Source organism: Rattus norvegicus, chromosome 6 (genome assembly GCF_021556685.1).
Source record: "Rattus norvegicus strain SHRSP/BbbUtx chromosome 6, alternate assembly SHRSP_T2T, whole genome shotgun sequence".
Classification (NCBI taxonomy): Eukaryota; Metazoa; Chordata; class Mammalia; order Rodentia; family Muridae; genus Rattus; species Rattus norvegicus.
The window spans coordinates 45,802,650-45,829,478 of record NC_141539.1 but is presented as its reverse complement, the minus strand read 5'-3'; the positions used below and the strand labels follow the sequence as shown (position 1 = coordinate 45,829,478).

General features: G+C 46.8%; 2 protein-coding genes across 2 annotated transcripts in view; both read left to right on the top strand.

Moving 5' to 3' along the window:
* Nucleotides 1-26,829, top strand: part of Greb1 (growth regulating estrogen receptor binding 1) — a 123,697-nt gene that overhangs the window by 12,299 nt on the left and 84,569 nt on the right. Inside the window, 1 exon segment of the mRNA NM_001427084.1 lies at nt 22,572-22,670. The gene's annotated coding sequence lies outside the window, so the exon portion shown is untranslated.
* LOC148005153 (uncharacterized) overlaps nt 1-26,829 on the top strand; it is an 83,759-nt gene that overhangs the window by 42,742 nt on the left and 14,188 nt on the right. The window contains exon 6 of the mRNA XM_087555074.1: nt 22,572-22,670. Coding sequence (XP_087411200.1) covers nt 22,572-22,648 — 77 coding nt within the window. The 3' untranslated portion in view covers nt 22,649-22,670. The remainder of the gene's footprint in view (nt 1-22,571; nt 22,671-26,829) is intronic.

Genomic DNA, 26,829 nt, shown 5'->3' with positions numbered 1-26,829 from the left:
ATTTATGTCCTTCTTAAAGTCATCTATTATCATCATGAGTTGTGATTTTAAGTCAGAATCTTGCCTTTCTGTGTGTTGGGGCATCTTGCTGTGGTGGGGAACTGGGTTCTGATGATGCCAGGTAGCCTTGGTTTCTGTTGCTTAGGTTCTTGCCCTTGCCTCTTGCCATCTGGTCATCTCTGGTGTTAGCTGGTCTTGCTGTCTCTGACTGGAGCTTGTCCCTCCTGTGAGCCTGTGATCTTTTGTGTGTCAGCACTCCTGGGAGGCTACTCTCTCTGGGTGGTATTTTGGTATCGAGAGCTGTGGCATAGCTTTATCTCTGTGCCACAGATGGAAACAGGAAGCAGCAGCAATACTCTTTTTTTTTTTTTTTTTACTAATAATCACATATTGTTTTGTCTTTATTATGGTTAATTGTAAGTAACATCCCAAATAAATTCTATACTTTGTTTTAAAATGTCTTCTCTTGGTTTTGGAAACACCATTCATTTTATTTTATTTTTTTTTTATTTTATTTTATTTTTTTTTATTAACTTGAGTATTTCTTATATACATTTCAAGTGTTATTCCCTTTCCCGGTTTCCGGACAAACATCACCCTCCCCCCTCCCCTTCCTTATGGGTGTTCCCCTCCCAAACCTCCCCCCATTGCCACCCTCCCCGCATAGTCTAGTTCACTGGGGGTTCAGTCTTAGCAGGACCCAGGGCTTCCCCTTCCACTGGTGCTCTTACTAGGATATTCATTGCTACCTATGGGGACAGAGTCCAGGGTCAGTCCATGTATAGTCTTTAGGTAGTGGCTTAGTCCCTGGAAGCTCTGGTTGCTTGACATTGTTGTACTTTTGGGGTCTCGAGCACCTTCAAGCTCTTCCAGTTCTTTCTCTGATTCCTTCAACGGGGGACCTATTCTCAGTTCAGTGGTTTGCTGCTGGTATTCGCCTCTGTATTTGCTGTATTCTGGCTGTGTCTCTCAGGAGCGATCTACATCCGGCTCCTGTCGGTCTGCACTTCTTTGCTTCATCCATCTTGTCTAATTGGGTGGCTGTATATGTATGGGCCACCTGTGGGGCAGGCTCTGAATGGGTGTTCCTTCAGTCTCTGTTTTAATCTTTGCCTCTCCCTTCCCTGCCAAGGGTATTCTTTTTCCTCATTTAAAGAAGGAGTGAAGCATTCACATTTTGATCATCCGTCTTGAGTTTCGTTTGTTCTAGGGATCTAGGGTAATTCAAGCATTTGGGCTAATAGCAACTTATCAATGAGTGCATACCATGTATGTCTTTCTGTGAGTGGGTTAGCTCACTCAGGATGATATTTTCCAGTTCCAACCATTTGCCTACGAATTTCATAAACTCGTTGTTTTTGATAGCTGAGTAATATTCCATTGTGTAGATGTACCACATTTTCTGTATCCATTCCTCTGTTGAAGGGCATCTGGGTTCTTTCCAGTTTCTGGCTATTATAAATAAGGCTGCGATGAACATAGTGGAGCACGTGTCTCTTTTATATGTTGAGGCATCTTTTGGGTATATGCCCAAGAGAGGTATGGCTGGATCCTCAGGCAGTTCAATGTCCAATTTTCTGAGGAACCTCCAGACTGATTTCCAGAATGGTTTTACCAGTCTGCAATCCCACCAACAATGGAGGAGTGTTCCTCTTTCTCCACATCCTCGCCAGCATCTGCTGTCACCTGAGTTTTTGATCTTAGCCAATCGCACTGGTGTGAGGTGAAATCTCAGGGTTGTTTTGATTTGCATTTCCCTTATGACTAAAGATGTTGAACATTTCTTTAGGTGTTTCTCAGCCATTCGGCATTCCTCAGCTGTGAATTCTTTGTTTAGCTCTGAACCCCATTTTTTAATAGGGTTATTTGTTTCCCTGCGGTCTAACTTCTTGAGTTCTTTGTATATTTTGGATATAAGGCCTCTATTTAACCACTGAGCCATCTTCAGAGCCCCAAATTATGTCTTACAGAGACAAAATAGCTAGTTAACATCCCATTCCAAGACATTAACTCTATACATAAAAGAACTGATAATAGTAAAAGAAGCTAATTCATTCACGTATATGTATTTAGATTTACTACGTTACATGTTTTTTGGTCTATAGAACAAAGCAGACATGAATCCTGCCAAGATTTTCTTTACAACAATCAAGCAAGAGAACTTACATTTTTACTAAATAACTCCCCCCCACAAACAAAAACAAAAACAAATCCCGTGCTTTTGCTGTCCAGGATTGTTGAGGACTACTCGAATTGGCAGTAGGTGCAGTGAGCTGTAAGTGGGTGACCCAGGATCTTAGTTTTATTACTGTGAAGACACACCCTGAGCATGGTAACTCTGACAAACAAAAACATTTAATTGGGGATGGCTTACAGTTCCAGAGCCTCCTTCGATTATTGTCATAGCCGGAAGCATGGCAACTTCTAAGCACATGTGGTGCTAGAGAAGGAGCTGAGAGTTCTACATCTGGATTGGTAGACAGCATAAAGGGAGTGACACTACGCCTGTTTTGAGCATCTGAGACCTCAAAGCCTGCCTCCCCATGACATACTTCCTCCAACATGGCCGCACCTCCTGCTAGTACCATTCCCTATGAGACTGTGGGAACCATTTTCATTCAGGTAGGGTGTCTGGGACCTCAGTTGTTACCAGAGTCATGTACTCAGACTTAGGAGTGTTCTCACCTTGAGTGACAAAAGGAAAGACTTCAGGTCTCCTGTATCAATTGGAAGGTTTCCGTAAGACACAGCTATGCCTGGCACAGGAAAAGTGTGCTGTGACCCTTCTGAGATCTAACGAATTCTCAGGATGTTTTGTGCAGCCTAACTAATTTTGTGGTTTACTGAACTATCATTTAACATCTGCAGACAAAGCTGGAGAGTTGGCTCAGTGGTTAAGCGCACTGGCTATTCTTCCAAAATACCTGGGTTCAATTCCCAGCACCTATATGGCAGCTCACAGCTGTCTATAAATCTAGGTCCAGGAGATCTGAGGCATATACATGCAGGCAGAACACGAAAACAGCAAGATGGTAGGTGGGTACACCTTTAATCCCAGCTCTCAGGAGGCAGAGGCAGGTGAATCTCTGAATTCAAGGACAGCCTGGTCTACAGAGAAAGTTCCAGGACAGCCAGGGCTACACAGAAAAATCCTGGGTAACAGAGCGGTAGGATCTGTAGACAAAGACAGTCAGGTCATTCAACTACAGGGCAGCAAGGGAGGAGGCACCCACGGGGGCAGAAAGAACGTCAGATGCCTACAACACACCCCTGCAATGGCGAAGCAGATGAGCAAGCAGACTGTCTCTGTCTTTGAGCCAAGTGGAAAATTTTTAAAGGTTTTTGTGGGGCCAATATTTTTCCCCTTTGTAGTTCCAGTGGGCGAGCAGCCCAGAGCAGGCTTTCAGACAATGCCCTGGTTGATCCTGGCAGCTGCCTGGCATTCCTTCTGTTTTTTCAGTGGTCCTGGGACCTCTTAGAAACCCCCCCATCATCTTGGTGGGGTGTGTTTTGATCCCAGGATTGAGGACGACCCCTGTCTGCCTTTAGAGTTTGCCATTGGAATTGGAGGCTGGGTCTGGGGCCGCTCTCACCAGCTGGAGTTCATTGTCCCTGAGCTGCCTTCAAAGTCCTTCAAGGCCACATCCTCCAGGAAGCTCTCCCTGGTTCCCTTGTGGTTGGGAGTTTCTTCTTCTTCTTCTTCATCTTTTTTTTTTTTTTCAGGAGCTGAGGACCAAACCCAGGGCCTTGCACTTGCTAGGCAAGCGCTCTACCACTGAGCTAAATCCCCAACCCTGGGAGTTTCTTCCGACTCCCAAATGTTTCAGTGAACAAGAACGTCCCATTTCCTGGTCATTTTTAGATCATTGTTAGTTCTTACTCCTGCCTAAGAAATGTAAGAACAGTGGCTTCCTTGAAATAATTCACATCCATTTCATGCCAAGTGTTCATGCTGTACTATTCCCAGGTTTTGGTCTTTTGTGTATCAAAAAAACTTAGATGTTGACTGAGGACATCCTGGCTTGGTATTTGTAGCCTCCCTTACCTGGCGGGGGGGAGGTGGGAGAGCCATCACGCTGATGTTTCATTTAGCGCAGTAGTGCATGCAGCCCTCCCTCGGTCCCTCCCAGAACTCATGCATCCCAGACTGGTCTTAGACTTGTTATATAGCTCAGAAAGATCTTAAACTTCTGACCTTCCTGCTTCTACATTTCTGTCCTAGGATTACCAGTGTACACCATCATGCCAGGTTTATGCAGTGCTAGGGGTTCAACCCAGGGTTTCATGTGTGTCAGGCAAGCATTCTGCCCAACTGAGATACATACATACATACATACATACATACATACATAACCGGAATTATATACAAACAAATGACTACAGTGTCACACACACACACACACACACACACACACACACACACACACACACACACACACGGCCCCCAGCCTCTCAGCCAGTGATTTCTGAGTGATACTACTCTGGCAAGTGCTGAACTGAGCCTTAGGGTTGTAGATAATGAGTATAGCCTGGGTTCATCTGTAAGGGAACTCACAATCTAAAGGAGGATGGCAAGACAGGTGGGGTGAGAGTAGGGAGTCCTTTGACTAGGATACTGGGTCAGATGAGATGGAAGTGACCTATATGCCAAAGGCAGTGGGAAGTAAATGATGTCCTCAAACCCAGGGAGGGAGATATAGGCTTAGATTAACACAGAAGCCAAGTGTGTGTGTGTGTGGTTTGTTTGTATGTAATTCCCACAGAATATGTGTGTGTGTGTATGTATGTATGTATGTATGTATGTATGTATGTATGTATGTATGTATAGACAGAATCTCACTATGACACCTTGGATAGCCTGGAACTCAATATGTAAGCCAGGCTGCTCTCCAACTCACAGAGATCTGCTTGTGTCTGCCTTGGAGTGTGTGTGTGTGTGTGTGTGTGTGTGTGTGTGTGTGTGTGTGTGTGTTTGTGTGCGCGCGCGCGCGTGCGCGCGCGCGCATGTGCCATCACATCCAACATTTGAAACTTAGCTTTTGAGACAAGGTCTCATGATGTGATATCTTTGAATCCTTTAAACAGTGCTGTTATATTGTAGCCTCCCAAAACCTCCATGTGCACAAGTACTCAGGGTCAGAGAAAATAGTTTCTCCAAGTCAGAGATGGCATTGTTGAGCCTGGACTTCACTGGCTGAGAGACCGTGACTCCAAAACCCACATCCCTCCCGCACCCTTTGTCAACCCGTATCACCATGTCATGCAGTATTACTGCTGCTATTGTTGGTGTGGTGTCCTTGGATTTCTATGCCTCTTGGTTACTGTTTGGGGAAGATAAAGAGGATGGGTCTTGACTGCAGAAGGCTTGTTAGTGGTAAAGAACTGGAGATTACAACCAAAGGAATGACCCCGAAGGCTCAGGAAAGTGCACAACAACCTCCAAGGACCAAAGAGCACTTGCACAGTCTTTGTGGCTCAGCCTGTGTAGCTTTCCTCCGTGTTGAGTCCTTTGCTCCCTCCTCCATGTTGTATGACTTTCCATGCACAGGTTTGTCAGTGGTGTTTCCCCTTGTTACTCTATGAGTGCCTTTGAAGTGGGGTGCAGGTACCATCTATCTCTACATCCCTCGGATTCATGCTGTGCTTGGCATACGATAGACACGAGGGCCATTGTTGAACCCATTCATCTACCCTCCCACATGCTCATCCATCTGTCATCCGTCCATCCACCCACCCACCCATCCGTCCGTCCGTCCGTCCATCTGTCCGTCCGTCCATCCATCCATCCATCCATCCATCCATCCATCCATCCATCCATCCGTCTATCCACCTATTCACCTGCTGACTCACCCACTGTTCATCCATCCAACCATCTGACCACTCACCCACGGATCCACTCACTCACCCACCCCGCCACTTATTATCCATCCATCTATGTGCCCACGTGCCCATTCATCAAGTCAGCTAGTCAATATCTATTCATCCATCTGCCTACCCACTCGCGTTTTTGTTTTTGTTTTTTTTTAAATAGGATACAGTATCAGTAGGGACAACCGGAGGGAACAGGTCAAATCTGACACAGACTGTGCTCACGAAGAACTCATAGGGGTGAGGGGGAAACCTTATGAATAGAAGAGAATGAATGATTGTGATGACTGGAAGACATTACTTGTTCCAAACCTGAGATACTTCAAGAAGAAATCAGGTTTTTAAACTTATTTCCTGTCCTGAATGGTATAGGCTTGAGTGAGGCAGCTCTGACTCCTGTCCTGCTTCCTCTGTACCCTCCTGTGGTGATGGTGGCAGCACCATCTGGCCCTCCCTCAGCTGGAATCCCAGTATGACATGTGGCTCTCCATGGGGGCTTGAGTATGGAGGGAGGAAAGGGGCCATTGACTTGGTAGCTTCAAGGTGGCCGAATCCCTGTCTCCTCCTGTGTCTCCCAGGAGGGATTCTGTCGAAAGGACCAGGCAAATGTTCTGTGGCCAGAGTGATCACTCACTTGCCTTCTTCTGGGAACAGAAGGTGACAGCATACTTCTCTGAGAAGGCGGTGTTCTTTGATAATATGCTTGATCCAACCCGTTAGGAGTTTGTGACACATTCAGACTCCCCAGAGGCAGAGGAATTCTTTCCCCTTCCCTGGGCTTTGTGAAGGAGAGGCCCACGTGGAGCTGCCCACTAAGACTGATTTAGCCTCAGAAGACTTTGGAATGCAGCTAGGGAAAGCCTTACGGGGACCCAGTATTTCATTTTCAAAGGGACTTCCGCAAACCTGAACCTGGCACTAAATTGGAACTGTGTAGACAGCCCAGTAATGGGAACAAAACTGTCGGTGACTTGTGCCAGCTCCCTGGAGTGGAGTTAGATTTCTGGTTTCCTGCTGGGGGTCCCCAGGACATCATAGGCAGGTAATTGTCAGGTGCTAGGGATTTTCTCACCAGTTGCGCGCGCGCGTGTGCGTGTGTGCGTGTGTGTGTGTGCGTGTGTGGCCTTACTGGGAGAGGCAGCGCTCTCTCTCTCTCTCTCTCTCTCTGACCCTGGCTGGGCCCTTAGCTGGGGCTCCTTACTGGGAGAGGCAGCGCTCTCTCTCTCTCTCTCTCTCTCTCTCTCTCTCTCTCTCTCTCTCTCTGACCCTGGCAGGGTCCTTAGCTGGGGCTCCTTACTGGGAGAGGCAGCGTTCTCTCTCTCTCTCTCTCTCTCTCTCTCTCTCTCTGACCCTGGCTGGGCCCTTAGCTGGGGCTCCTTACTGGGAGAGGCAGCGTTCTCTCTCTCTCTCTCTCTCTCTCTCTCTCTCTGACCCTGGCAGGGCCCTTAGCTGGGGCTCCTTACTGGGAGAGGCAGCGTTCTCTCTCTCTCTCTCTCTCTCTCCCTCTCTCTGACCCTGGCAGGGCCCTTAGCTGGGGCTCCTTACTGGGAGAGGCAGCGTTCTCTCTCTCTCTCTCTCTCTCTCTCTCTCTCTCTCTCTGACCCTGGCTGGGCCCTTAGCTGGGGCTCCTTACTGGGAGAGGCAGCGTTCTCTCTCTCTCTCTCTCTCTCTCTCTCTCTCTCTCTGACCCTGGCTGGGCCCTTAGCTGGGGCTCCTTACTGGGAGAGGCAGCGTTCTCTCTCTCTCTCTCTCCTCTCTCTCTCTCTCTCTCTCTCCCTCTCTCTGACCCTGGCAGGGCCCTTAGCTGGGGCTCCTACCAGGGTTGCTTCCATGGGGCGTATTAAGGTCCCTGCAGCCCCAGAATACTTTCTACAACACAAATCTGGTCTTGTCATGCAGGGTCCTCAAACTCTGCCACGGTTTCTTTTGGGAGTGAGAGAAGTTGGGGGAAGAGGAGGGGTGTGTGGGAACTAGAAAATCATCTTCCCATTCCCTCTCCAAGCCCCAGCCTTGTAAACTGGAGCTGAGAGTCTCCTATTTTTTCCCTGCTGAGACTATGCGGGAGGGCCAAATGGACTTGCTAATGCGCCTACCCAGGGCTTTGGGTAGAGCAGCTGGGGGCTTACCTAAGTAGAGGTTTCACAACTGCAAGGGGGAGGGCAGCTCCCAGACCTGGGAAGTGTCTGACTAGAGGTTTTTCCTCTGGAAGAGGAGGCATGGCTGCCTTTTTCTGTGGAGACAGGACCCTCTGCCTCCTTAGTGAGGTGTGGAGAGGGCAGGAACCTAGCGTTTCGCTTTGGGGAAGGGAGTCTTCCTGCCTAGGAACAATAGGAATGTAGAAGAGGAGAAGAGGGCCCATTCTCTTATACCTGCTAGATCAAGTCCAAGTTCCTTAATGTGCACCATGGGCAACCTGACCCTGTCTGCGTTTCTAAGTGGTTTTTTTCTTTCTTGCCCATGTTTATAGAAGGTGCAGGCAGTAGGCCCAGGATTATCTGAGTGAGGTTATGCAAGTATAGAATGGGGTCACATTGTGGTGGTTCCTATTACAAGGCCACACTTGCCCTGCCCTTGATCTCCCAGCAACGATAGTCTAAGGCTCTTTGAGGTCATTCAGTCACCACCATCTGGAGCCATCTTGTTCTTGTGCCACAACCTGCTGTGTGGGCTGCCTTTTGTCACTGCCACCTCCTAGCTGGGTCGGATGCCTTTGTTTGAATAGAATCAGGTTTTCTTTGAGATGTTTGAAGTCAGCCACACGCTGTAGCTACGAGGTCTAAGAGCTAGAAGGACTTGGGCGACAGCTTTGCAGGGACATGCTCCTGCCCCCACCACCATGCTGGGGCCTAACCTTCAGGATTCCTTTAACTCCTTGTGTAGTCCCTTCCCACGAATTCCATGAGCACCCAGTCCTCTCCTCCCCACTTCAGTGATCAACCCTCACTGTCTAACATGGCCCACCAATGACAACAACCCAGATACCCTTAGCAGAGGGTTGTTAAGGCTGCCTGTCACATCCAGTCATTATAGGCGGGGGTGTGGACACTGTTCATCTATCCTTTCTGAGTTCAAGAGATGGGCAGCCCCTGTGACGTTGTTATCCAGGACAAGTCTCTCTGTAGGTTTTAGGGACATGTAAGCTCTAAGCCTTTCTCCTGGCTTCTAGGATTACTTGGCCATGGGAGCATTAACTCTAGTCTTCACATGGTTCTCTCTCCTCATGTGTCTGCCTAAAAGTTCCTTTATAGATGCTGGAGAGATGGTTCAGTTGCTAAGAGCACTTTCTGCCCTTCCAGAGGACCTGGGTTCAATTCCCAGGACATTGGTAGCACATGACCACTTTTAACTTCAGCTCCAGGGGATCCAATGCCCTCTTGTGGCTTCTGTGGCTTCTAAACCCATTCTCTCTCTCTCTCTCTCTCTCTCTCTCTTTCTCTCTCTCTCTATCTGTCTATATATATGTATATATATAATATAAGATATATGTTAAAGTTTATATTATATATAATTTAAAAATTCAAAGTTCCCTTTTAAAATAAGGTTGCCAGTCATATTGGAGCAAGGGGTCCATGTTACTTCACTATAACCTCATATCTAATTTTGTCTACACTGACTGTGCTTCCAAGAAGCTTGTATTCTGGGGATAAGAATTCCAACAGGAGAATTTTATAGTTTAGCCCATTATTAATGCCTTCTTGACTCAAGACTGAGTGGCATATTAAGAGTGAGGGAAGCAGAGAGGAGGGGCCATCCCTTGAAAGTCTGGTGGACTAGGGGACTCTTCATACTGTTAGCTCAGTGGTTGGTTCATCCACTTAGTAACTTGGTTCCTGGGACAAACTCGAGGACCTTGGGGCAGGTATTACTTTAGATCTCTGACCTTGACCTGCCCACTGCCCTCTCCATCTGGCCCGAGGAGCCTCTCTAAACGACTCTTTGGCTCTTTGTATCTCTGTAATCAGTGGGGGTTGGAAATGCACTTGATTGATGGGGGAAGCCACTCTGCTGGTTCATAGTTTGCGACAGACAGGCTCTGTTGATCAAGCTGAGAGACTAACGATGGAGTTCCCAACCTCTAGAGTAATCTCCTCCGTGATGTGTTCTCAGGGGAGTTAGTGGAGAGGACAGATGTGAGTACCTGTGAATGTTCAGGGACTATTGGGTCCTTCTGCAACTCCTAAGGGTCACTGTCCTCTTGGAGGTACCATGGCCATTGTCACAGAAATCGCATACTAAGGCAATGTGTGTATAAAATAGTGAGGAACCTTTTACTGTGACTTCTGATGAATTGTAACATACTTATTAGCCCACTGTTAAGTCTGCATCACAGACAGTTTTCTTGCTTACTACGACTTGGCTCAGTGACTGAGTACTTTCTCTAAAAACTTCATGATCCTTTTTTTTTTTCCTCGCTATTTGCTTCTGGTTTTAGAAATACCCAAAAGGTCATGTCTCCCTGCAGACTCTTATAAATTATCTGTCATACCATGCTGTTAGAACCTTTTGGATACTTGGACAATATGCTATTTTAAGTGGTTGTTCCTTGACATTTCGGCTGTGTGCCTTGTTTCCGTGTGACTGATGGTAGAGAAGATACTGAAGGGTTTGCAACCAATCAAAGTTTTGGTTATATCATTATTTTTCCTGCCAGTTTCTTTACCGGTAATCCTGTTGTGAAGTAGCCACTGTGCCCACCTGGGTATTCACGACAGCCGTAAAGTGCGTGACATTTATATTTACATAGAGGTTCTTAGACTGACCATTGTGTGCTTGTGTGCTGTGCTGTGTGTGTGTGTGTGTGTGTGTGTGTGTGTGTGTATCTGTGTGCATGTGTGCATGTGCCTCTGTGTGTGTTTGGTTGTGGAAGTGAGAGGAGAATTTTGAGTGTCTTGCTCTGTCATTCTCTGCCTTAGTGCCCTGTCACATCATCTGTTACTGAACCTGAGGCTTGATACTCCATATAGATTGGCCATCAAGTTCCAGGGGTCCTCATCTCGTTACCTTTCAGTGCTGGGGTTCCAGCTTTTCCATGGGAGCCAGGGATTCAAACTCAGGTCGTCATACTTGCACAGTGAGTGTGAAGCATCTCCCCAGTCTTCCACCCTGTTTCATATACTAGTTTTCCTCCAGCCCATGCTTGCTCATAATTCTTATTTCTGTGACACTGGAGAACTAGGACTGATGTATTTAGGAACAACAGAAGGGAACTGGGACTTCATGGAACTAGAGAATTTCCCAAGCAGTAGTTTGCTTTCTTTTTTGATCATTCATTTTCAGGAGGTGTTTTATTGCCCATCCTTCATGAACGAAAGAACTAAAGAGCCTATAGCTCTAACAAACTGACACATGCCCATTAAATTACTGCCATTTACCCTCTTTTATGATGGAGAACCTACAAAAGGAAGTGGCCTCACTAGCACAGGTTTCTGATGTCAAGGTTGGTAGAAATATGAAGATCCATTCAGGAGGAAATTTGTAACTTTATAATCATCGAAAGTGGAAATGTATTAGGCTGGTGGGTGTAGTGTCTTATACCTGTAACTTTATTATTTGGGAGGCCAAGGCTAGAGGATTGCTGTCAATTTGAAACCAGCTTCAGTTACCAGAATAAGTATCAAATCAATAAAAGAGTTATATAGTAAGACCCTGTCTCAATCTTCTCACCCCACCAAAAAGTCCTACAACCACCATCAACTATATCATCATCATCATCATCATCATCAACAACAACAACAACAACAACAACAACAACAACAACAACAACAACAACAAAACAACAGCAGCACCAGCAACAGCCACCTATCAGGAGTGATGGCTCCTGCATATATCCTAGCTCTCAGGAGGCTAAGGCAGGTGGATCATTGTGGATGATGGCCACCTGAGGCCTGCATGGGCCTCAAAGTGATTTCTGGGACAGCCTGGAATACCAAGTAAGACTATCTAAAACAAACTAGGAAATACTATATCAAACTTATTCTTTGGTATACAACCATAGTAATTTTTCTTTAAAGGTAAACTTGGCTGCTCCTAGGGGTTTCTCATCATGCCTAGACACTAGAGTTCCAAAGCTAGGGCCAGGATATCTAACAGGACACAGCTTGGCTGAGCAGCAGCGTTAGGGGACAATTAGAGATGGCTGGGTCTGAGCAGGGTAATCTAGTCCAGGTCTACCCTTTCTCTGCCAAAACACCACACCACTGGTGATAATTGGTGTCACTTTGAACAGGACTTGCAAGGGCAGTCCATTCTAGTTCTAATACAGAAAGAGATGAAACGGGAAAGAATATTCATAAAATATAAGACTGTGAATTTTTGCATACAAAATGCCCTCAGAAGTTTTATCTTTTTTGTAAGAAAATCTGTCTCTCTCTCTCTCTCTCTCTCTCTCTCTCTCTCTCTCTCTCTCTGTGTGTGTGTGTGTGTGTGTGTGTGTGTGTGTGTGTGTGTGTGTGAGACTATAGGATTCAGAGGTGATGGTGGACACCAGGAGAACATGCTTATTAGTGAACCAGCTAAGCAGGGCTCACATAGGCTCACAGAGACTAAAACAGCAAGCACAGGCCTGCATGGGCCTGTGGCAGGTTCTATGGGTGTGTTATGGCTGTTAGCTTAGTGTTTTTGCCGGACTCCCAAGTGGGAGCTGGTGTGTCTCTGACTCTTTTGCCTGCTCTTGGGACTCTTTTCCTCCTTCTGGGTGGCCTTGTCCAGCTTCTCTTGTCTTATTGTTTCTTGTTCGTCTGTTGCCTCTTTGAGGCCTGCTCTGTTCTGTTCTGAAGAGGAAATGGAGAGGGAGTAGATCTGGGGGGAAGGAAGGTGAGGGGACAGCTAGGAGGAATGGAGGGAAGGAAACTGTGGTTGGGATGTATTTATGAGAGAAGAATCTATTTTCAATAAAAATTATTTATTTACTTTGTGCGTGCGTGCGTGGAGAGAGAGAGAGAGAGAGAGAGAGAGAGAGAGAGAGAGAGAGAGAGAGCGCTAGTTCACTCTGGGATTGAGTAGGTCCCAAGAATTAAACTCAGGTTTTCAGGCTTGGTGGCAAATGCCTTTACCCACTTGACCATTTTGTCAACCCTAGCTCGTCTTTTTGATGACAGGTCATTGGTTGTCTTTGTCAGGAGGGACCAGATGATTGCTGCACTCTCTTAACCACACTAACTGCGTGGCTTACAGCAGGTCATATCAGTGCCTAGAGGCACTGGAGAAGCCAGGAGGTCAGACAAGCTTTGTCAGTTCCCAAGTTGAAGGTCCAGCCCATGCCAACATATTATTAGTATAATGAGATGTTTGCGGGGACCGGTTCTCCCAGACTCCTGCTAGGCTGCTTGTCTAGCCTGTTCCAGAGATCCACGTGTCTCCATCTAGTGCTGGGGATTGAACTCATGCCTGCATGGTAAGAACCCTGCCCACTGAGCTCCTTGTCAGCCCTAAAATTAGACGTTTAAACTGACCTCTTATGTGTTAACATCAGTTCTAATGAGAAGGAGCCCTGTGATGGACACCAGTGGAGAACGTCTTGCAGAACAGGCTTCGTAAGCCTCTGTATTTGAGCTCTGAGGGGGCGTTTTGGATGAGCTAGGACTGCTTTCAGTTAGACCAGACCTAACAGACCTAGCGGTGCCACCTAGAGACCATGGTGATGAAGTGCCAGGGCAAGCAGAGGGCTCTGAGGGTCTGCAGGGCAAAGCCACTGTCAGAGAGGCCAGTCATCCTGCCTCCCAGGATTGCTGGAGTGGAAGCTCAGTCTGTCTCAACTCTGGTATAAACAGAATGGGAGGCAGGGCCGTGTCCGGTCTCTCAAGATGAAACTGAACAAGAGAAGGCTTGGTGTGGGAGCATAGCAGGTTCATCTCGTGCTTCCTACCCGGGTGACCTTGTGTGAGCCCTCACTCTTTCTCCTCTTTGCCAGCTGGGATTATGTGGTGATGGAGTGAGGTGATGTGTGACACCCAGGCAGGAGTGTCCTGTGCGGACAGGCTTTGTGCTGTGCTCATGAGCTGGAATGAGCCACCTCTGCAGGCTCACAAACTGTGCTCATACACGGTGCTGCGAGCAGCCTGTCTGAACATCCTCTTCTCCCAGAAGGGTCAGCGCGACCTCCAAGTCTGGGACGGGTTTGGCCTTGGTCTGTTTGGTCTTATCGTGGTTTCTCATGTCGTGCTTTCCAAAACACATCACTCATCCCCTTGGACATGGGCTGAACAGACACTGGGCACCAAGGCCGCCTGTATTGCCCACTCCTCCATCTTGAGCCCTGTCTGTATTAGCACAGAAAGTGCCCAGCGAAGCACCTTTGGGGGTTGAAGTGGCCGTGAGGCTTCTGGCCACTGCTTTGTCAGCAGAAGCCACTGGGTAGGGCTTCTGGCAAAGCAGTTGTTTTCTGGTATGGAGTCTTTCTTGCTTTTATCCTTTGCCCTTACTCCTCCTCCTGGTCTGGAGCAGGAAGCAGTCGCCTGTCTGCAAATGGCTGAAGGCGCTTTGCTCATTGAAGTCATTGCAGGACAGAGCTCGGAGGTTAAGCTACCAGGACTAGGTTCTCATTCTGTGCAACCTGGCCTGACTACCCGTAAGGGAGTGTTTCCCTACCCTCAGCCTGACAGCACGCTAAGGATTTAGTACTGCACATTTTAACAAGTGTGTAGGGTGTGCCCATGATTCCTGCGTATTTCCTTTTAGAATGACGGCCTCTCTTGAGTTGCATGAGCCCTTGGCCAAGACTTCTGCCGACTGTTCTTACACAGACTTCTGCTTCTTGTGATGAGATGAGGTCATCACTCTTGGGGGACCTGCCCCTCCTGGGGCTTCACGGAGTTGAAAGAATCTTGTGAAACTCGAGTGCAGAGTGGAGCTCAGGTATTGGTGAACAGCATGCCTCTTGGCGTAGCTGGAGTTCGTCATTTGTGGGATGACAGAAACCGAATAGAGGTCATTGGTGAGATGGCTGCTCCAAGGAAATGGACAGGTTGACCCAGGAGGATGTATCCCCAGTCCCTAAAGCTAAAGCCTACTCCCTCTATTGTTCTGTTAATACGGCATCCTAAACTGCTATAGGGTCTACCAGTCCCTCCAGCCCATAATTTCCCTTCCCTTTAGCTTTTATGAAGGCTAATCTCCTTTCTGTTGTGTGAGATTGTGTGGAACCAGCATGCAATCTCAAGGACGGTTGTCTTGGGTTGTAACGCCAGTTCTTTCTCCAGCTATATAGGTCAGGAAAGTGGTGCACAGAGGCCGTATTGGACAAGCCTGGAGCTTGCTGTGTTTGTTGGGCAAGGGTCCTGAATTAAAGGTTTTTGCTCTGTGTCTGAAAAACACATTACGGAAATCCCGGTGGACACTGTTCTGATAGGATGCAGGCTTGTCACTCCTTTGCATCAACTCCAAATTCACACACACAGAAGTTTCTTATGGGAGAACACTTTCCTAATGTATCCCAGATGGCAGTTTACAAACTACAGACAGCCTAGCCGAAAGTGGTGAATTCCCGGAATTCAATGCTCTATTCTCTGCCTCTGACATAGTACTGTTTCCTATTATAAAACCAAGGGGCTTGGACTGAAGAGCGATTTTCAGCCTTTCACTGTGTGAAAAACCTACAAGGAGCATTTAGATGTACAGAGTTTGTATGTCCTGGGAGAAATCTGGACTTCGAATACTTTTATGAACTGATATATGTACACCAAGGTGTTATTTTTCTAGCCAGAGATATAGCTCAGTGGCAGAGTACTTGCTTAGCATGTGCAAGACTCTGGGTTCAATCCCCAGCATCACCAATAAGTCTATAAGTTAAACAAAGTTTTCTTACTTAGGTTGTGTTAATAGAGATGCATGGGGTGGCTCAGGTCTGGGACCCCCAGCTCTTAGGAGGCTGACACAGGAGGCTGGTAAGTTAGAAGGCAGCCTAGGTTATATGCTGAGTTTCAGGCTAGTCCTTTTTTTTTATGTTTATTTATTTCATGCATGTGAGTATACTGTAGCTGTCTTCAGACACACCAGAAGAGGGCATCAGATCCCATTACAGATGGTTCTGAGCCACCATGTGGTTGCTGGGAATTGAACTCAGGACCTCTGGAAGAGCAGCCAGTGCTGTTAACCACTGAGCCAATCTCTCCAGCCCCAGGATAGTCCTTTCTACAGAGTGGGTTCCCATTTCAACAGGCAGCAACAATAAAACAAACAGACAAAAAAAAAGTTGAAACAAACAAAAAGCATCAAAAAGTAGGCATAAATACCTATCTTATTAGGCCATTGAAAAGATTGAACAAGGAGAAAGGCACTTTCCTGTGTGTACGTGTTTGTCCTGAAAGAGTGAGTATTCAGAAAGAGCAGGAGTGGCTAAGTGATTGAAGATGCTGGTTGCCCCTGGGCTCTGTTCCCAGCACCACAAGGGAGCTCATAACCTTCTGACACTCCAGTTCTGGGGGAATGTGATGCCGTCTTCTGTGGGCATTGCATGCATACGTGTGTGTGTATGTGAGTGAGTGAGTGTGTGTGTGTGTGTGTGTGTGTGTATGTATGTATGTATGTATGTGTGTGTACAGGCAAAACATGCATGTACATGAAATAAGAAAAAAAATAAATCTTATAAAATTAAAAGGACCGCCACACAACTTTGCAGAAGCCATCCAGGAACCAAGCAGGGTGAAGAATTAGTTTCCATCAGTCCCCAGAAACCATATAAAATCCAGATGTTGTGTTGTATGACTGTAGCCCTAGCCTGCTACTGCGAGTTGGAAGGCAGAGACAGGAGGTTGACTGGAAGCTTGTGTACACGGTATGGCAGAGACAAGAGAGACCTCAATAAGGTGCAAGTCCAGAGTCAACTCCTGAAAGCTGACCTCTGACCCCCACAGGACCTGGTCCCCAGGGTGCTGGGATACCCATATGCCTCTCTCTACCTAAGAGATTGTTTAAAGGAAAGAAATGATGTTTTCAGCTCTAGCTTAGATCTACTGGAACAATTTTAACAAGACACCTCAGGCATTCCTATACATATTAAAGTTGACCTTTGCAAACCAGAAAAAAAAATCAGATTAAGTCTATGTTAAATTTTAAGCTAAGAATTAAATGAGTTACAATGAAAACCATGTGGTGCATAAGAAGGATGACAAGGGACAAATAAGACACAATTCAGGCTGGGCATGTGGCTCATGACTTTATTCCCAGCACTGGGGAGGCAGAGCTAAGGTGGATCTCTGTGAGTTCAAGGCCAGCCTGATCTACAGAGTGAGCTATAGACCAGCCAAGACTACATAGGGAGAATCTGTTTTTAAAAAAAATAGCATAAAGTTTGGGTTCTTGATCACTTGGGATGATGGACTCGGTAAAGCATGTGAGGGTGTTTGCTGGTGGGGACCAGACCTTCATTGTACACCAAGCCACTAAGTCTTTGCAACATCCATCTGTACAAATACGCCTTGCATCTATTTAAATAGAACACACACTATTTAAAAAAAAACAAAGAGTTTAGAGGGTCAGGAGATGGCTCAGTTAGTAAAGTGCTTGTTCTGGAGGCATGATGACATGAGTTTGGTCCCGACGTCTACAGGAAAGCCACATGTGGTGGTGATGCTTGTCTGTAGTCCCAGCACTGGGGAGTCAGAGACAGCAGGATCCCCAGGGTTCATGGGCCCCCAAGTCTTGCTGAATCAGTGAGCTCTAGGGTCATTGAAAGCCTTCTTTCAAAAACTAAGGTAAAAAGTGATTGAGGAAGACACCTGACATTGGCCTCTGACCTTCATGTGCACTTGCACACACGTGAACACACAGGTGCACACAATGAGCATGTACACACACACAAACAGAGAAGGAAGGAAGGAGTTAAAGTGAGAGTTACTTGGAGGAGGAAGAACTGGGGTTGGCCAGGAAGGTCTGGGGAGCCCGGTGTCTGTGAGGTAAAGGCTGCCCTAGCTGTCTTGGGTCAGAGACACTATAGGCTGGGTTATCTGTCTGTCCTGCGGCTGCCAGCTACGGGAAGCATAACTCAGGTGGCCTCGTGTGAAGGGTAAGCAGGCGTCTCTGGTCACCTCTTACTGACTTAGCAGACAGCTCACATGGTGCCCTGATTCCCATGTGGCTCCTTATAGATCTCCCCGTGGCCATGTGTGCAACTTATAAAAATTACCTGTGATTGGGGCCAGAGAGATGGCTAAGTGGTTAGAGTGTGTGCTGCTCTTTCAAAGGACCAGGGTTTGTCCCTGGCACTTACGTAGTACGAGCCACCTTTAACTCTAGTTCCAGGGGGTCTGATGCCCTCTTCTGGCCTCTGCATGCATTAGGCATACATGTAACACACATATACATACATACATGTAAGCAAGACACTCAGACACAGGAAAAATGTTTTTTTTAAAGATTTATTTATTCATTTATTATATATAAGTACACTGCAGCTGTCTTCAGATACACCAGAAGAGGGCATCGGATCTCTTTACAGATGGTTGTGAGCCACCATGTGGTTGCTGGGAATTGAGCGCAGGATCTCTGGAAGAGCAGTCGGGTGCTCTTAACCGCTCCAGCCCAGGAAAAATGTTTTTTGAAAAAATTGCTCGTGATCTTTTGCACAAGTAAAATCAAATAAAGTCAGAGGATACACACATTAGGGAGGAGAAATAAAAGTGCCCATAATTTGGATTCACTAAATATACCATGTTCACATTTTAGAATATTTTCTTCCAGCTGTTTTTGCCCTGTATATTAATGAACGAGAGAACATGGTGGTACTTGGAAGAGGGAGGATCAGGAGTTTAAGGTCAACCATATGGTGAGTTTGAGGCTAGCCTGGGCTAATAAGATGTGTCTCCAACAAACAGCTAAACAATTACATAATGGGCTAAAGGTGTGAGTGCTGTGGCTTTCGACCGGAGGGCACACTCTCTGGTACTACTTCTATTTCACGAATTTTGCTGTTTGAGGATCTCACCTTAAATGTGCAGCAGCCAACAGTGGTAATGAGTTAACACTAGCAAGAATAATGTGGAAAATGTTAATTTTTTCCCCTTGGAAAGTTTTGGCAAGGATCTGATATTCAGGGTCACTCCATCCCCCCAACCCCTCCCCCCCCTTACTGCTGCCTCTAGGAGAACCTAGGAGACCTTCTTTAGAGACACTCCTGCTATTTATGTGTGCTCTATGCCGGGTGATGGGTAAAATCTCTTGCAAGAAATTGTTATTGAGAAATTGTGGTGCGCTCGGTGGCGGGGGTGGGGGTGGGGGTCTCTGAAAATTATACTCATGGTCAGTTGCAGCCAGAGACATAAAAACGTTCATGATTTCCTTGACTGGGACCTGTGTCTCAAGGGCAGAGTTCATAACATTATTGTTTTGAGCGAAAGGCACCGAATCCTTATCTCTTCTTAAGCTGTTGTTGGAAGATCCACCACAGACTGTATCAGTGGGGGAACAAAAAAAAAAAAAAAAAAAAAAAAAAACCAAACCAAAACACAACACAACAACAAAACCGTGGCCGATGGGTCATTCTGACCCAGAACTGCCTGGAATGCTTCTAATTGTGGCAGCTGGCAGTGCTGAGTCACCTAGGCAGCCCCAGCCTCTTCCGTGGTGAGTGTTCACAATCAGACTCATTGTTTTACAGCCAGGGATGCTTGCCAGAGCCCGTCTGGGTTTGTAGGAGGAGGGGGATGGTGCATCCAAGTAGTAAGCTGTGTACAAGCTTAGTGGGTACCAACAGAGTCACATTGCCGATGCTGGAGATCAGGCGAGACAGGGATGTGGCTCATTAGAGACTGTTGCCATGTAAATTGCCTTTGCAGAGCATTTAGGACGTGACAGGGTTTGTGAAGGGTTTGGTAGGATCCCACTGTCTTTTAAAACTCTTCAGCTCAACAGTCTTCTGGGAGTTTTTTTAGTCCTCGTTTTGCTGAGGAAAACGAAGACTCTGGGGAGTGGCCACTCATCCCCACTGCATATCAGGTACCCCTAAAATGTTTACCAGAGGGAGAGTAAGTGAGAAAGAAATTCAAACGCCAGTGGAAGAAAAAGACCTTAAGGAGAGAGATTGGCTGATGTGGACCCAGAGTGGGTCCCAACAGTTCAAAGGTTCCTTCGCCTGCCAGTGACCCAGTTTTTAAGTTCTAGGTTCAAAAGACAGAAGGTTCAACATAGGCAGAGAACACGAGACAGATGAGGAAATGTGTTTATGACTGGCAGGGGTATTTATAATCTTCATTTAAAATGATGGCCAGGGCCTGGAGGGATGGCTCAGTGGTTGCAGTCATCTGTAACTCCAGGCTCACAGCGATCTGTAACTCCAGTACCAGGGGGTTCCAAAACCCTCTTCTGGCCAGCATGGGCACCAGGTATACACGAGTGGTGCACAGACATACATGAGGGCAAACGACTCATACACATTTAATTAACCTTTAAGGAAAGGACAAACACTGACGGCAACCACTGCCGAGTACGTCATTCTACTTAATCCCCACAGAGTCCCCATAAAGCATCATTATCTTCATGTCCTGCCAAGGAGGCCGGAGGGCGGGGCATGGGGTCTGCCATGGTTCACAAGGTGACAGTGGGTGGGCTGGGACTGGAACCCAGGCCCAGATGTCCCTGGAGACTCTATTTTCCTGTAATAGAATAAACCTATTCGGACAGTTCACTGTGAGGTCTGAACTTTTATTTTGTCTTTGACGGAGGAAAGAGACCACGTGAGAAGGGGCTTCAGAGCCTTCTTTTCGTAGAACCAAACCTCAAGTATCAGTCCTGCTTCCAGAAGAGAGTCAGAACAGAGAGCCAAGCAGGTGTGGAAAGTTCTCAGGTTAGGGTAGAAGTGTGTGAGGTGGAGTTTATGTGGAGTCCTTGTTTCTTTGTTCGTTTTTAAATTTTATTTATATATATGAGTACACTGTTGCTGTCTCAGACACACCAGAAGAGGACATCAGATCCCATTACAGATGGTCGTGAGCCACCATGTGGTTGCTGGGATTTGAACTCAGGATTTCTGGTAGAGCAGTCAGTGCTCTTAACCTCTGAGCCATCTCTCCAGCCCTCGTTGGTTTGTTTGTGTTATTAAAGCCAATACCAGCATGCTGTCATCCTGGTCTACCCTCTGTCCTTCACATAGATGCATAAATCAGAAACTTCCAAGTTTGTTTTTTTTAAATATCTCATATCTGTCAGACTGGCCTTAAACGTGCTGTGTAGCATCAAAGATGGTGTTGAACTCCTCACCCTCTTGCCTCTAGGGTGCTGGGATCATGGACACATAACTGTATTTGACTTCTGCTGTGCTGGGGCTCGAACCCAGAGCTCTGTATGCCAGGCAAGCACTGTACTTTTATCTCGTATACAGAAATACAGATAGACTTTCTTACTCCAAGCGGGGGTGGGGGATACAGATATACAGTCGTTTATGCTTATAATACAACATGCCTTCTTAAGAAATCATCCCACCATGGGAGACTGTGATAAAAACCTGTGTTTATTGGGAAGGGGTTAAGGACACAGCTCTCAAACACATCAGCGGCACATTTTAAAAAGAGAAAATACTAATTAAAAGGGTAGCATGTCTTACACATGTGAAAATAGTTAAAAAAACAAAAGTCACAAACCTCACGGTGAATACAAAGTGCTACCTTGAAGGGCACAGGTAAATTTGGTGGAGTCATACACATGTAGATGACCACTGGAAGTAGCCTGTGTTACTGTGGTAAGAGGAAGAAAGGAGCTGTAGAAATCCGTGGAAAGTTCTAATACCCCACATGCAGGGCAGATCTTATAACTAGATGCTGGCTGGAGTAGCTGGTGGGTCTTGAAGTGTGTCGGTGCATGCACGGTTTGTGTGTTTCTATGTAGCTCAGCCCAGCGAGGTGCTGTGTAGGTCCACTTGCTTTGTATTTCAAAATTGTGCCCATTTAAAAGCTTAAAAATATACAGATTGGATCATCTTGTATCTATCAGTTCATCATGCCTGCCTATCTATCAGTCAATATATCTGTCTGTCTGTCCGTCTGTCCATCCACCTTCCCACCTGCCCATCTACCCATTTATTTTGAATAAGCACATATTCATGCCTTTGTGAGGTCTACATAGTGGCTGCATGTTCTGCTTTCTACACTGTGTGCTTGGCTGTCTCCCTTAACATGGAGGGATCCGCAAAAGAGTGTACATGTGTCTATCCCATGTCAATCAAAGTGCCTGGGAATAAAGGAGATCTGTGCAAGTTGTTGGCCCCTGAGCTCCAGACTCACATGACAAAGAGTATTTGGAAGAGCTTACTTGCAGTGGGTGCCTTTTACTGGGAAAGAAGGAGAAAAGGAAATGGCTCATGCCTTTGTGAGATCTACATTGTGAGTTCCAGGCCAGCCACGGCGAGTAAGACCCTGTCTCAAAAAAAGAACTTGTTTCATTGCAATTTATTTGTGTGTGTGTGTGTGTGTGTGTGTGTGTGTGTGTGTGTGTGTGTGTGTGTCTTGGAGTGATGTGCACATGGGTCACAGCAGACATATAAAAGCCAGCAGACAAGTGTGGAAATTGGTTCCCTCCTACCATGCGGGTCATTGGGGATTGAACTCAGGTCTTCAGGCCTGGCAGCAATCAGCCTTATGCCTTGAGCTATCCCATGGGTCCTAAAACCAGATCTTTTTTTAATGCTGATTTCAGGCGGGGTCAGCTATGGTGGGTGTGATGGTGGAAATTCATTGTCAGACCAGATGTTTAAGTTTCCGTTTGCTAATGTCTTTCAGTTGGCTACATTTCTAGAAGGAGGGACAGCTCTCTCTGCTCTTTGATCCTGGCACCTAGCCCACAGGATGACAGTTGATCGAGCTCTATATAAATGAAAGGTAAATAGTCTGTTTATTGATTAATATGGTTTGAATACTTTCTTTCCCACCTTGAGCCCCAGAATTCTGGAATTCACTAATTCGAGGGAAGGCTCTGAGCAGTCTAGCTGGACGGGCAAACTAGAGCCTCGACTTCCACGAGCACCCCCAAAGCTTGCACCAGCTCTTCTTAACTCTCTATGCCCAATAAAGTTGTAGGCTTATAATATTTTTCCTAAATATGGGTATTTGAAGTGTTCATGCTTTGTTGTTATTTTTGTTGTTGCGTTGAGCTCTTTGCTCCTCCTTTCCCCATCTCCTTTTCCTTTTCCTTTCCCAGTGAAAGGCACCCACTGCAAATGAGCTCTTCCGCACACTCTTTGTCATGTGAGGCTGGAGCTCAGCGGCCAAGCACATGCACAGTTCTCTTGTATTCCCCGGCACTTCGATTGGCGTGGGATGGACACATGCACACTCTCCTGTGGATCCCTCCATGTTGGGGGAGACAGCCAAGCACACAGACTGAGTGTTCTGAGAGAGCAGAACATGTGTAGCAGGCTATACCAGGAATAGTAGGGCTGTGAAGGAAGGAGGTGGGGGAGGGAGTTCTGTTCAGTGCTGGAAGCAGGTCCACCATGCTCTGGAAGTGGTACTTGAGCTGGGTATTAAATAATAGTAGGGGTTCGTATTTTGAGTAGACAGTAAGGGCTTTACAGCAGAGCAGGGTGAGCATACAGCAAGGGACTGCAGCTGCCATCTTCAGGAAGCGTCCAATAGGTGCTGGGTGGCAGCATCTCCCTGAGCGTGTTCCCGTGGAGCTTTGTGTCCTAGAGTGACCTGTAAATTGCTCAGGGACACGTTTAGTCAAACTCAAGGCATGCTTATTTGTTGATGGTGGTTATCATTGGTTTCTGGAGCATTCTGTTGAATAAGCAGAGACTGTGGTGTGCCTTGAAGGTCATTACTGCTAGACTTTGTGGTTGGGAGGGAAAAATAAAAGCTAATGTGGTAGCGGCTGGTGTGATGGCTGTGCCCATGACCTTAGTGTTATGTTTACGTGGAAGGGGCTTTTCCAGGGCAGGGAGATTTGAGATGGAGAAGGGAGAGATTTAAATCAGGAGGACAATTCACACTGCACCCTCAGTAGCACTACACAGTGGTGGCAATGTTGAGGGGGGGCTTTCTCCTGCCTTGCTGTCACCCCCCCCCCATGCCTCCCTTCCTGATACAGGTCACAAGTCTATTTTTATAGGGAGGGAGAAGCAAAACCCTGTCAGCTTTGCTAAATTTCTTTGTAGGCTAATGTAAACCAACTTAAAAGTTAACTGCAGGGCTGGACAGATGGTTCAGTGGTTAGGAGCACCGACTGCTCTTCCAGAGGTCCTGAGTTCAATTCCCGGCAACCACGTGGTGGCTCACAACCATCTGTAATGGGATACAATGCCCTCTTCTGGTGTGTCTGAAGACAGTTACAGTATTCTCATATAAATAAATCTTAAAAAAGTGTTAACTGGGGGCTGGAGAGATGGCTCAGCGGTTAAGAGCACCCGACTGCTCTTCCAGAGGTCCTGAGTTCAATTCCCAGCAACCACGTGGTGGCTCACAACCATCTGTAAAGAGATCCGATGCCCTCTTCTGGTGTGTCTGAGGACAGCTACAGTGTACTTATATATAATAAATGAATAAATCTTTTTTAAAAAAGTGTTAACTGATTAGAACAAAAATGAGAAACCCCTACAAACACTTGAAATCTTCTGTGTAGAGGCGACTGCAGTTTTCTGTCAGTGCCTTTATGAGTTTTGCATATCCGCAGGCCAAGAACTCACTGATGATAGTTATGGCTTTACCCCTGCTCTGCCTGGTGTTGTAATGTACCAGGAACTGCTGTAAGCACTCTGTGCATAGTAACTTACTGAATCCACACAGTCCCTAAAAAACAGTCTCTTTTTCAGGTTTATAGTTAACTTGCTCAAGGTTGAACGTCCAGTAAATAAAGCACAAACCCTGTCGTGGATCTGGAGCACATGGTGTACAAACTGCTGTTTAATCATCCCTGTGTTACAACTGAGACACTATGTCAATCAGACTATAGTATACTATATACCCAAACACATATATATTAATTTAAAGGACACTGTATACAGCTATGGAATCGTTATGTTATGTCTATGCACTATTTCCCTATGATGCCCACAGAGGCCAGAGGAGGACATTAGATTCCCCTGTAACTGGAGTTACAGGTAGTCGAATGCTACCCTGTTGATGCTGAGAATCGAACCTGGGTCCTGAGTAGCAAGTGCTCTTAGCCACTAAGCCACAGTCCAGTTCCACAGTAGCAGTGTTAAACCTTTTGTGTTTTCTTCCCTTCCTCTCTCCCCTTTCCTCCCCCCTCCCTCCCTCCCTCCCTCCCTCTCTCTCTCCTTCTTTGTATCCTTGTATGGGGACTGAACTCATGGCTTCTAGCTAAGCCTTCTACCCATGAGACATAGCCTCAGCCCACAAATCATCCTCTTGCTGAATGTTACAGCTTAGGAGGTTATTTGCAATGCCTTCGTGCACAGCTTACATTGTACGTGGGTGTTGTAGGTTACCTGAGATCCTCCTTCTTGGATGTTTCTTTAGCCTCCCCGGTTTCACAGCAGCACCAGCAGTGCTCTGGCAGAAGGTCACAGGTGCATTATGTGTGGAGGTTTTTCTCCAACCTCCTTTGAAGGACAATGATGAGGACAGAGACCCCACAAAGCTGCCTCAGGGCTCCCGGAATTGCACCAAGCAGAACCACCAGGGGGCGCTGCTCCATAGTTGACAAGAACCCTAGGATGTGTGGTCAGAATGTCACCTTTCCTATGTCCCCGGTTTAGGTAGGGCTGGGGGTAACGGGGTATGCAGGTGTGTGCATGTCTTAATTCCACCCTGTGGTACCTGGTACTTTGGGGGATGGCATTTCGAAACATCTAGTAACAGCCTTTGCTGACTCGAGCAATATTAAGAAAAATTCAACTTTTAGATCTTGTCACATAGGTAAAAAAATTCTATGTTGGCATTGAAATTCCCAACATGTATTCAAGTAAGTTATCATTGTAAGCAGATCAAGGTTAAAGTTGCCCACCACAAGTAGAGTTGTCTCACTTCCCTTCCTTCCTTGTGCAGTTAGGTTACAATCTAGAGTCCTGGATTCGTAGAAGAAATGCACAGATGACTGTAAATACCAGCTGGGGCTTGCTCAGAGGTTTGCACAGCGGTAAAACCAAAACGGTGCGAATGAACGAGTTGATGTATGTCCCTTAGGACCAGGGGGATGCTCAGTGGGCGCAAGCACTTACAGTGTAAGACTGACGATCTGAGTCCAGATCCCTGGCACCCATGTAGAAGCCAGGTGTGGTTTGTCCCCAGATCTCCTCACGATTGCCTTGTCATATGAGCACACCTATATAGACACACCTGCACAAGCGTAAATAAATAAAAGCTATGCACCTTGTGATTCTCAAGGGAGTTCCCGGTGCCGGGGCGCGCCCTGTGTTTAGAAGCTGGTGACTCTGAGGGACACTGGTTGCTTCCCGTTCACGCTACTGCCCTGCATAGCTGAGCTCTGGCGGCTACCGTCTGTTCTCCACGCTAGCGTACTCGGCTTCGTGCTCCCAAGGACAGAAACGTCTATGTTGTTGCAAAAAGACCGGTGGAACTGCCTGCAATTTGATCAACAGGCCGTTATGTACCTGCAGGGAGAGCGCTGTGACCCATAAGTGCTTCGGTTCTGAGAATATTGACCCTGCAGGAGCGGGCAGATGGAGCTCCAAACTGCCAAGTCCCCTTTCTTTTCTGTGGGGAGTGGTTGCGGTGCTACGTGGCTGCAGATACCATTCGGTGTCAGGGCTCCTTAGCTATGGTGTCAGGTCGACCCTCGGCTCCCCGGGCTTCCTGCCATGCATCAGAGTGGAAGGGAGCAGCCCACCCTGTCCTGCCCTGTGTCCTGTTCTCCCAGGCAGATCAAAGGAGGGCGAGCCACTTTGTGCTTCCTGCCTGCCCTTAATGGGGATTTGCAACCTGCTCTTAGCTCGGTTTAGGGGCTGCCTGAAGTGACCAGCTTTCTCTAAGGTATGGTGGATTTGACTTTGGGGTTGAAGAGGTTTGTGTTGGCTCTTGTTTATTTATGACAGCATTGGCTGGGATAAGCAGATTA